A 12,529-nucleotide genomic window follows, 5' to 3' on the forward strand; every position below is an offset into this window, starting at 1 on the left:
TCAGGTGGTATACGTAGTGTGAGGTATGTTGTACAGTTAGATTTGCATCAGGTTGTACATCATGTGTTGGGAGGTCTGGTATATGCTCCTCATCATGGTACTGACGTCTACTAGCATGTGTACCTGCATGCAAACAACGCATGAAAGAAGGTCTATCTGGAACGCCATTAGGGTGTGTAATGTCAGGTGCTGGGGGGGCATATAGTGGTACACCATAAGGTAAGTCCCTAAGCTCTGCATCCTGTGGGGCTCCATCCAATGATAAAAATCTATTAGTAACTGACAAGTACCATTGAAAGTACTCGACAAAGGGACGATCATCATCAGCTAGAGGATATGGAACTCATCGCTCCCTATGTGCCTCCCATGCAACATGCCATGTCACATGATAATCAATCCACCATATATCTAGATCACCTCTCTCATCCTTAGCGTACAACTGATCAATATTTATCGGGCTTATTGGTATTTGTTGTGCTCCACTGAATTGTTGAACTACGCGATCAACAGGGTGCCACTCAATCATAGTAAACTATATAAAAGCTGTCACAGATGCCCAAATCTCAGCCTCATCATACACAAAAGGAGGTGTAATGTTCCTAACCTCATTGTTGCTGTAGGGCATCCACCTAAACTGAAATAATAAATAACAAACATTAGACAAAAAAAATATAAGTATTTCAAACAAAAGTTAGTAGCATACACCTTATTTGAACTTACTCCAGTAATGCCAATTGAATCAATGATCCTCCTATATCAAGATAACTTATCCGTATCAGATCTCATCGACGGCCTAAAACTTTTCCACCTGAAAAGAGCATAATTAGTTTTTACTTGCAAATTTAATATATATAAATAACAAAAATTAATATATTCATAAATAAGTGTATCTCAATACTAGTGAAAAAGTGAGTGGATGATGGTGCTTAAGGGCTAACTGAGGTATTCTGTACTATGCCCAAGACTGTAGAAGAGGCAAACAACTTGTAATTTTGGTGACATTGTATTTCATCACATGACAAAGCTCACGATAAAGGGATGCTAAAATAGTAGAACCCTAACTATAATTTGAAATCTCAGTAAAATCAGTTAAAAGAGATAGTCACTTCATATGAACCCTAAATCATGATTTATCTGGAAATAATACCTCACCAAATAGAATCATTATGTATGTTCTAATGTAACAGATAATAGTTTGTCCATTAACATTGTGAGGTAATGCTCCAAATATATCTGTGAACCACTACAGATTTACAGAAAATCCTTTTATGTTTCTCTCATCAGGAATTGCTCCAAGTAAATCTTCACACAATGCCTATATATTCCTATCATGAAATTTCTCCCATGCTCCAATGCAACCACTCATAAGGACTCCATCAACATGTGATAAGTCTGTAATTAGGTCCTCTTTTACAGCCCATTTATTCATATTTGACCTTTATTTTAATTAGATTTTACACTAATTTATTTATTAATTGTGCAATTTGATATAAAGAGGCCGCAAGTAGATTTCTGGTGCATAAGTAGATTTCTGGTGCATTTTGGGCCCAAATGAATGGGCTTAAAAGCCTCACAGCAGTAAGCACACCCAGTGAAGCAGGGGGGGTGCTTCGACGTAATGCACGACCGTGCTGCATGATGGTGCATGACCGTGCTTGTTTGCGTTTAGTAATTTTAAAGGAGTTCAAATTCAATAAATAGGAGGAAGAAGGCATCGTGGAGGGGATCTTTTGCTGAGCACGAATTTACACATAACCTTCCCTTCGAGATCTCAGATCATTTCCACCCATCTTGTACGAATCGTTAGCACACTCTTGGCGGGACTTGGAGCTTCAAGTGATCATACTTGAAGACTGAAGATTCATCTTATATTCTAGTATGCTATATCTCTTCATTATGGATATGTTATTGATTGTTTTAGCGCTTTCTTTCTACATGAGTAACTAAATCCATAGCTAGGGCTATGAGGATTATTTTTTATGAATTTATGGGATTTTGATATTTGAATCTAAATTTGAATTTTGTTTTGTGATTAGAATTTATCTTATTGCTTCTCACTCTTAACCCTAATTAATTACATCGTCAGGCGATCGTACCTTGATTAATTAATAGATCTATAGGATAAAACGAAATGAAAGATTAGGTAGACAAAACCAACCTTCTTCTAATTGTTATTGAATTAACAAGTTCATAGGCTCCTTAAGCTTTCTTAAATTGATGTCTTGCATGACCATTATGGATGTTAATTTAAAGAAAAGAATATTAATATTGCATGACCATTGAATATTAATAGTATTCGTATGAATGATTAGTAATTATAAGGAAATCAGATTTAGATCCAAATAGAAAAATAACATAAAGGATTGAATGAGAACACCCATACACCCTAGGTTTTTCTCCAATAAGTGTAACCAAGACGTGCTTTGTGTTTCTTACTCTTAGTTTTATAATTGATTTTCTAAATTCTTATGTTGATTATTCTCGTATATTTGAAGCTCAAACAATTAAATTAGGAAATTCTTAGTAATTGGTAAACAATCCTTGTAGGACGATAATTCAGGAACTTAGTTTAAGAACCCTTTATTACTTCTCGATGGATACACTTGCCCTCCAAACAACATGTAAGCCTAGCTGAAACACAACATCCTCCAAAGTAATCATACATTCTCCGTATGAAAAATGAAATGTATGTGACTCAAGCCTCCAACGTTCTACAAGTGCACTTATGAGTGTCCTATCATAATCAAATACTAAAACTATCTGTGCAACATGCCAAAAACCAGTCTACCTAAGAAATGGTTCCATTCTTGAATCTGGAGGAACCATCATATTATAACGCCTACTTTTTAAAATTTGAGCTTTCTGTACAATAACAAAATACTATATACAAGATTTAAATGAAAACATTATAATAAAATTATTATAATTATAAATTACTACAATACAAAACTAAATTATCATAATAATTAAAAATATCTAATAAAATTTTATTTTCATTCCTCAATATAATAATTATAATTATGACAAATAATAGTTAATTTACAAAATAATAATTATTAAAATTTACGCATCTTTCTAAATATATAATTACAAAATTAATAATACATTAAATTAAACACAAAAATAACTAATTATAAATTAACTAAATATATTTAAAAATTTATTTACCTTTATTAACAGCTTGCTTGCAATATGATCAATAAAATTAAGTTGATATAAATTGTTATCCATCTTCTGTCGTCTCTGCTGTCTTCACTATTCTTTGATCCCTCTCTCTGACCTCTTTTCTCTCTTTAGTCTCGGTTCTCTCACTATTCTCTTCTCTCTGGTCTTGCGTTCCTATATAGTAGTCAATTATAATCGTCTCTAAAAATCAATAGAAGTCGATTTTAATCGTTTTCGCTGTACTATGAAAGTTGAATAATCAACTTCATTGGATCCACAAACCCGCCACAAAAATCGGCTTAAATCGACTTCAATGGAGGACGAAAGTTGATTAAAGTTGACTTCTTTGAAGAATGAAAGTTAATTAAAGTTGACTTCTTTGGAGGCAAAACCAAATCTGTATGGAAAATGGAGTAGTTTGTAATCGAATTTTGTGTATGAGTTTTAGGACATTTATGTAAAAATAAAATAAAATAGGATACATGCGTAATTTCATATTAAAAAAGTTGTATTTCTGTAAAAAAAGCCCAGAAATGTTTGATTACATTCTACTTTTCAAATTCTATAAAATTTTAAAAGTATTTATATAATAATGCAATAAAATTATTCAATCTTCTAAATATTTCATTATTGCCCTTTCGTTCAACATTGTTTGCTTCGTCTTCATCGAGTTACAACCTAAAACAAAATATCAAATATAAATTACTGTATGATCTAAGAAATTATAACAATACATTATAAATTTATAAATTATACATTAATTTTCTCTTCTTTTTTTTTTTTTATAAATTTGGTATTTTCACGGTTAAAGATATATGTGAAGAACTTATTACTAAGTCATCTTCTTTTATTTTCATATTTATATTGTCTAAACTTTTTTCTTCTCAATCTATAAATATTACACAATGAAAATAAAGTTATTCATCATCCTATTGTAAACATTATAAATGGAAACAATAAAATTCTAATTTAATCTTCTATATTACCTTCACTACCTACTTCAAAATTTTATTTGGTATGAAACTTTGTCTTTCACAACTTTCAAACTAAGTACTCGTTTTTATTTAAAAAATATGTGAAGTGCCTATAATATTTAAAAGTTGTGGAGGCAACTTCAACCATTTACCATCATCGTAAAAAAAATTATCACATAAAAATAGTTATTTATTTTAATGTATTTTATTTATATAATTAATCATTTGATTAAATTTTTTAGTAAGTTAGATCTAAAACATTTGCTTACAATTTCAAATGTTTCAATGAGATCTTTTAAATTATGCTAATTGTTCAACAACTTTATCAAATAAGACAAATATAGTTGAATTAGTAGATTCTTTAATATCAAGTTCAAGACGAAACCTGTAATGTATATTAATTAAGGTAATAATATATAATTCAATTTATTTTAATGTTAAAATTTAAAATTTAGAATACATAGCGTTATAACTATATTGATAAATTAATTACTTTGTCATTAGGTACTCAACATCTTTATAATATGATTCACATTTAAGATTTTTAGCTGCAAAAGAAACTTTGAGTTAATATCAGGTATGAAAATTAGGGTGTGTTAGAGGCTCTTAAAAAGAGATTGACATCATAAAAATATAGGTATTTATCGATTGGAGGCAGGGTGACTTTGATTAATGTTATTCTTAATTTTATGCCATTGCACTCTTTATCCTTTTTTAAGACATTGAAGTTGGTGATAAAGGAGATTGTCACTATCTAGTGAAATTTTTTATAGAAGGTTGTTAAGGATGGATCTAAAATCCCATGGGCAAAATAGGAAACAGTTTGTAGACTGCGAAAGAATGGTGGCTTGGGCATTAGGAATGTGCAGTGGTTTAACTGGGTGCTTCTTGGTAAATGGTTGTGGCGAGGTGTTAATTGTTCTATTTCATTGTGGGTTCGGGCATTGGAAGCTAGGTATGACAGATTAGCTTCTTCTATTCAGCATCCATCAATATTAGGAAATTTTCAGTAATTGAAAATCAATGCTTGTGGGACGATATGTCAAAAGCTTAATTTAAGAACCCTTTATTACTTCTCGACGGATATACTTGCCCACCGAACATGTTCTCGCTCAAGTGAGATCAGTCTCGCTTAAGCGAGACACGATAAGTCCTACCTAATTGTCCTCTTGTTCAGGCAAGAAGTGACCTTGCTCAAGCGAGAGAAGCTTGCTTAGGCGAGGAGTTACAGGAATATTGATAGCTCTTTAGACCCATTCTCACTCAGGTAAGATGTCTCTTACTCAAGTGAGAATAACATAAATCTGAGAGGTTCTATTGTCTTGTTTTCTTGCGAAAGGCAAGGATGAGCTCGCCTAGGCGAAAGCAGGACTCACTGAAGTGAAAGTTGGCTTGCTCAAGCGAGAGTGCGTAGACTTGAAGGGGTATTTAAGGGTCCTCAACGCAGAAAAACATTCATTTTTTACCAGACAACCTTTTCCTCCCATTTTCTCTCTATTTTCTCAACTTCTTTTCTTACAAAAAAACTTCTCAAAGCTGAACTTCTTTCCGATCCAAGTGGGATCCTCTATTAAGTGCGGATCTAGGTAAGTCCCTGAGACTTGGTTCTCCTATCTACTTTTGTTTTCTTGATTTTTCTCCTCAAAACTCTTATATTTTGTGATAATAATGAAATCTAAGACCTTTAGGCCTTGTTTCTCTCGTTAGGATTCACGAGGATTCCAAACTAAAAAAAACCATTCCAGGTAAGGGGAGCTTACCTGAGTTAGTTCTTTTCATTTATTAGATGCTGAGATATTTACATGTATATCTTGTTTTAGCTGAGAATAAGTAAGTGCAAGAACAAACTTTAGGGCAGAACCTATAGTAAGCATGGTTGGGTGGATTGATTGCTGTTGGTGGATGTAATGAGCCCTATGTGTGCGATGGGGTTCTTTGTTGTTTTGTGAAATTACTTATGCTTGAAATGGTGTAATATGTGTGCCAAAATTAACTGGTAAATGCTGATATTCTATGCTAGTTGTAGTTGTGATAAAAATTTAAAGTGTTGATATTAGCTGAGTAGATACCTAAAGTTGTATTGCTAAGGCTGAGTACATATATAAATTGTGCTGAATCATGTTGATTTTCATCATTCTAGAGCCGAGTTACATGTTTAGGTGGTTATAAATGTAATGATAGAGATGCTAAGCTGTGTTGTGTCTAGATCCAAATATCGGGATGGGTCACTCCTAGACTGGAAACAATTTCCTTTGGATTACTTAGGCTATGAAACTAGTTGGAACTGAAATATTGCATTTGCATTAGATGGGTTAGGAATGGACTGAATTGTTGTATTGGCTTAATGAAAATTGTTGATATAATAAGCTGTGTAGATAAGTATATGATAATTGTATTAATATTACGATTATGACTGTTTTATGTATAAGCTCTCCCTTGCACTTGTTTGTGTTAGGGGGTGTGTGTGTTACGATGATTGTATGATAGTATGTGAACAGGGGTAACAGGTGAGGCACCTACTTCCAATGTTGGAAGGTTTTGCTGAGGGATGTTTGGAGTCATCATGCCTTTTTGGGAGGATTATAGCTTCATTTATTTTGTTAGTCTAGGTCTTAGTAGTGGGTCTAAATTGTTTAGCTATAATTTTCTAAGAAATGTACTTTTGATTATGATTTGTATTTTTGGAGCTCTATGCCAAACAACTCTGGTGTAAATATTGTTAATGTATGATTATATATATGTCTAAATTTTATTATGAGACCTTATTTTATTATTAAATTGTGAGTTTCCACTTTTTGTTATTTTATAAAGGGTAAATTGTATTAGTATGTCATGAATCCTTTCTAAAAAAGGGTCATGACATTTAGTGGTATCAGAGCATGGTTTAGGTCCTACAGGGTGAGGTTTCTAGGCTTCAATTATGCATTCTAAATAAGGAATCTTAGCTATAAATCATATACCGTAATTTTCTAAGCATTAGGTTATGAGGGAATGAGCTTGATCACCTCAGTTCTCTAACGTGGCAGATGCGGAGAATTCTTACATATAAAGGTTGGTGAGTTGTAGGTGAGTCAGGTTGTCGAGTAACGTGCCGCTAGTTGATTTATGAAGAGTTGTTGAGAAAGTCATGTTTGTTATTTGTATTAGTTGTGAGTGTTGACATGATGTTATGCTGAATGGGTTAAAATGTTGTGATAAGTTGTTTAATGCATTGTTGTATGCTAAATTTGTGTATGAGCTGTGTTGATATGTGAATAAGTGTATTGTTTTGTAAATGTGCTTGGCTTGGTAAACTACCTAGATAACTAAATAATTGATTGTAAGATGGGGCTTGCTGTGAATATTCTAAGTTGGTTTTACTTTGTGTTAAGATGGCAAGACCACTAAGAAGACTTGCATTAGATCCTCCTCCACCTGACGAATCAGAAGGCTCACACTATGGAGGCCATGGCAATAACCTGAGGCAGAGTCTAGAAGTTGTTTAGTAGCAGCAAGCAGCAAGTTAAGCAACTGCTGCAGCTAAGGCAGCAGTAGCAGCTACAATTGTAGTAGTACTGCCTCCTAAGTATTAGGGGTTGTCTGAGTTTTGGAAGAGCAATCCCCCTCAAATCACTGGGATTGATGGACTAGACGTAGCTGAGCATAGGATTTAAGAGATTGATAAAATCTTTCTCACCATGGGGTGTGTTGGGGATAGAAAAGTTATATATACTCCATAAATGCTGACACGAGATGCGAAGATGTAGTGGTAGGAAGCTTGTACCATGTTGGAGGCACGAGGAAAGGCCATTACGTGGGAAGTATTTAAGAGTAGTTTTTTGAGAAAATTCTTCCTGCCCTACGTCCGTGCTATGTGTAAGAGAGAGTTCCTAAGTTTGATGTAAAGGAACTTATCTGTGTATGAATATGCTATTCAGTTTGAGTGACTTTACTAATTCTATTCACACCAAACTTTTGAAGAATGGAGATGCCAAAGGTTCTCTAATGGTTTGAGGACAGACATAAAAAAGACTTTAATTTCACTAAGAATCACTGAGTTTGCTGATTTGGTGGATCAAGCCACCATTATAGAGAGCCTTAATCTGAAAAATGTTGGTGGAGTGGGAATGACATAATTTAGTAGATGCAGTGGTAGTCACGAGGGAAGTAAGGGTGCCAAGAAAAGCCCTTATAATAGACCATATTGTCAACAATAGTCTCGACCTTCCTAGTTTGGAAAAATGACTTCATCAGCTTCCAGACCAGTGAGGGTTGCCACCTCTACTCTCTAGCCTAAGGAAGCAAGTGCACCATCTTTTAAAGCCTCAACCCTTATGACAGTCAGATGCTTTAGATATGGAGGACCACACTATTTGAATCAGTGTCCTCAAGCTGGTAATAGAATTTGTTTCTTATGCCAATAGTCGGGACATCTTGCTAAGGATTGCTTTGCTTCCTAGAGTGGAGTAATGTCGTCCATAGCTAGTGCATTACATGCTGTGAGACCCAAAGTAGTTAGGGCCCCACAAATGACAAGGTTTAGAGTAGAGGTACGTGTATTTACTATTTCTGGAACAGAGGCTGCTCATGCTACAAATCTTATTCAGGAGACACGAGTAGTGACAGGTACATCTCTTTCCATGCTTTGCGATTCTAGAGCCACACACTCCTTCATCGCAGATATATATATGAAAAACCTAGGATTATTGGTGAGTGACTCGAGGTGTGTTTTGGTGATGGCAACACCCATTTTGAATTCGGTAACAACCTCAATAATTTGTATTGGATGTCACATAGCAGTTGAAAGATGGGAGAATAGGATTAATCTCATTAGTATTTCTATGTCAGGCTTGGATGTAATCTTAGGCATGGATTGGTTGACTACTAATCATGTCTTGATTGATTGTTCACAATGATGTTTGAATTTTTTTTTAGCAGTAAGGGCTAATGGGAGTGATTTCTACATGCTAAGTAGAGACATCTCTTGGTGAGAGAGCTTGATGCTTCATTCTTTTAGTTGTTATGGGTGCAGAGTGGGATCAAGAGCTTCAGTTGATACCAATGGTGTGAGACTTTCCCAAAATCTTTCCGGATGATGTTACTAGGATACCTTCACCTAGGAAAATAGAGTTTTGTATAGACTTAGTTTTGGAGTCGAGCTAGTATCAATAGCACCTTACTGGATGACGCCGAGAGAGTTGATGGAGTTGAAGGATCAGATTGAGGATCTAATGAAGAAAAAGATGATTAGGCCGAATGTATCACCTTGGGGAGCACCAGTTTTTCTAGTGAAGAAGAAAGACAGAAGTTCTAGACTTTGTGTTAATTACTGTTGGCTGGATAAGTTAACCATTAAGAATAAATACCCATTGCCACAGATTGATGACTTAATGACCCAACTAAAAGTTGCTGGATATCATTAGATTTGAGTTAGAGATGAGATATTCTAAAGATAGTTTTTTTCACTCGGTATGGTCATTATGAGTATGTAGTGATGCCTTTTGGAGTCACTAATGCCCCAGCTATATTCATGGACTACATGAATTTGATCTTTAGACCTTTTCTGGATCAGTTTGTGGTGGTTTTCATTGTTGACATCCTTATTTATTCCAGTTTAATGGAGGAACATGCTGAACATTTAAGGATTATTCTAGTGATTTTGAAGGAAAAGCAGTTGTATGCCAAATTATCTAAATGTGAATTTTGGCTTGAAGAAGTGAAGTTCCTTGGTCATATGATCTTAGCTGAAGGAATTACAGTTGACCCTTTGAAGGTAGAGTCAGTGTTACAATGGGAAAGGCTAAAGACAGTCACAGAGATTCACAATTTTGTGGGCTTGGCAGTCTATTATCGGAGGTTTATAAAAGGATTTGCAAAGATTGCTTCTCTTTTGAGTCGGTTAACTCGCCGAGATTAACCCTTTATATGGACAGAAGAATGTGAACATAGCTTCAAGGAGCTAAAGTAGAGGTTGACATCTTCTCCAGTATTAATCCTCCCTGATACCAGTTGACCTTTTGAGTTATACTGTGATACTTTACATCAAGGTCTGAGATGTGTATTGATGCAAGACAAAAGAGTAGTGGCATATGCATCATGCCAATTACGAATCCATAAGCTGAATTATCCTACTCATGACCTTAAGCTAGCTGCAATAGTCTTTGCTCTGAAGATTTGGAGGCACTATCTCTATGGGACACAATTTGATGTATTCATTGATAAAAAAAAAAGCTTGAAGTACTTGTTTGGTCAATGAGAACTAAACATAAGGCAAAGGCGCTGAATGAAATTTCTGAAAGATTACGAATCCCAACTCTAGTACCATCCCGGCAAGGCCAATGTAGTAGTTGATGCCTTAAGTAGAAGTGTAGTTTAGACTTTCTCTTTAAGAGTTAGTGAGTCTTTTTTAGTAGAGCTACTTCAGGACTTGAACTTACACATGGACTTATTGCCTAAGAGGATCAGTTGTGGCATGATTGTGGTGACTAATGGATTCCTACAAGAGATTAAAGATAAATAGTTGGGGGATCCTAGGTTATGCCAGATTGCGTTCCTTTTAGGCATAGATCGCTATGGGCTTCAATAGAGGTATTGACGGTATCCTTTGATACCATGACCGAGTTTGTTTTTTGATAAGTGTTGAGTTGAGGAGAAAAAATGTAGAAAAAGGTCATAAGAGTAGCCTAAATCTTCATCCTGGGGTAACAAAGATGTATTAGGGTCTGAAGCAAATGTTTTGATGGCCCGGCTTAAGAGGTGAATAGCTAGATTTGTCAATGCCTGCCTGACTTGCTAGAAGGTAAATACAGAACATTGCAGTCCATCTGGAGAATTACAAACCATGAAGATTTTGCAGTGGAAATGGGACAGTGTGACCATGGACTTTGTATCTCATTTATCGAGGACTATTAGGAATCATGATGTTGTCTAGGTCATAGTTGATAGATTGACAAAGTGTGCGTACTTCTTGCCGGTTAACCTGACTTATACCATGCAAAAATTTGCTAAGAACATTAGAGAAATTGTTATGTTACATGGAGTATCTTCTAGTATCATCTCTGATAGGGACCCTTATTTCACTTCCCAGTTCTAGCAGAGCTTTCAAGAAGTTTTGGGTACCTAGTAAAGGCTGAGTTCAACGTACCACCCTTAGACTAATGGTCAGTGGGAGCAAACCATGCAGACCTTAGAGGATTTGCTACAAGCTTGTAATATTGATCAGAAAGGTGATTGAGAGGATATGCTTCCTCTGGTAGAATTTACCTATAATAACAGCTACCATTCAAGAATAGGCATGGTGCCTTTTAAGGCCTTGTATAGCAGAAGATGTCAGACTCCTGTTTGTTGGTTTCAAGATGGAGTTCATTTAATGGTTGGACCCGAGATGTTTCAAAGAACCATAGAGCAAGTTGAGCTTATCCAAAGGAGACAGAGCAACTCAGAGTTGTTAGAAATCATATGCCGATCAATGCTAGAGGCCTTTGAAGTTTGAGGTGGGTGTCCACGTGTTTTTGAGAGTATCACAAACCACAAGCTTTGAGAGCAAATAGCTGATACCTAAGTTCATTGGGCCACATCAGATACTACATCATAGGGGACTAGTAGCCTATGAGTTAGCTTTACCACCTCAATTGAAAAGACTACACAATGGCTTTCACATGTCACAGCTGAGGAAGTACGTCCCAGATCCATTTCATGTAATCAAGCCAGATGTTGTACAGCTACGAGATAACTTGTCAGTTGAGCCTTTAGCTACCTGCATTGAAGACACTAGAGTTAAGGAGCTTAGAGGCAAGTCCATCTAACTAGTGAAAGTCATTTAGGATCTAGTTATTGGTGATGTGACGTGGGAGTTGGGGGATCGGATGAGGGAACAATACCCTCAACTTTTCTCTGACGAATGAATTTTTGAGGACAAAAAATTATTTTCAGGAGGAGAATTGTCAGGCCTGTATTATATGTATACATATTTCCTTTTAAAGATGATGAAGTAATCATTTCACCATGATACCTTTGTATTTTGAATGTGATGTTTTATGTTAATAATAGTATGAAATTACTTGGATTTTGTATGTGTGAGCTGTACAGTTGTTGAATAAGAGCTATACATTTGCAGTGTTGAGAGGTTATTGTTTTTGATACAATTATCTGTGATATGTGAATGATAACTTAAGGATTATAGTCAAGACTTGTATTGCCTTATCTAGGAAGAATTAGGAGTTCTAGAGTATTCTCGCTCGAGCGAGATCAATCTCGTTCCAGCGAGAAGTGATAAGACCTACTCAATTGTCCTCTCTCACAGGTGAGAAGGGATGTCACTCAAGCGAGAAGCGATTTCGCTTAAGCGAGGGCAGCTCGCTGAAGTGAGGAGTCACAGGAAAAATGGATAGCTTTCTTGACCCATTCTGGAA

At 35.4% G+C, this 12,529-nt stretch overlaps 1 protein-coding gene across 1 annotated transcript; it reads left to right on the forward strand.

The window, feature by feature from the left end:
* Positions 1-11,412: 11,412 nt before the first annotated feature.
* On the forward strand, positions 11,413-11,923 carry LOC113862289. The gene is made up of 2 exons (XM_027495377.1): positions 11,413-11,604; positions 11,699-11,923. The coding sequence occupies exons 1-2, from the start codon at positions 11,413-11,415 to the stop codon at positions 11,921-11,923; spliced, it is 417 nt and encodes a 138-aa protein (XP_027351178.1).
* Positions 11,924-12,529: the final 606 nt, after the last annotated feature.

This window comes from Abrus precatorius, unplaced genomic scaffold, assembly GCF_003935025.1.
Source record: "Abrus precatorius isolate BTA unplaced genomic scaffold, Abrus_2018 Scaffold3, whole genome shotgun sequence".
NCBI classification, from domain to species: domain Eukaryota; kingdom Viridiplantae; phylum Streptophyta; class Magnoliopsida; order Fabales; family Fabaceae; genus Abrus; species Abrus precatorius.

Excerpts from the sequence above, each read along its gene's own strand:
- LOC113862289 (XM_027495377.1), top strand. The coding sequence starts at position 11,413 with ATGGTGCCTTTTAAGGCCTTGTATAGCAGAAGATGTCAGACTCCTGTT. Across the intron at positions 11,605-11,698 it reads CAATGCTAGAGGCCTTTGAA|ATACTACATCATAGGGGACT; the intron begins GTTTGAGGTGGG and ends GGGCCACATCAG.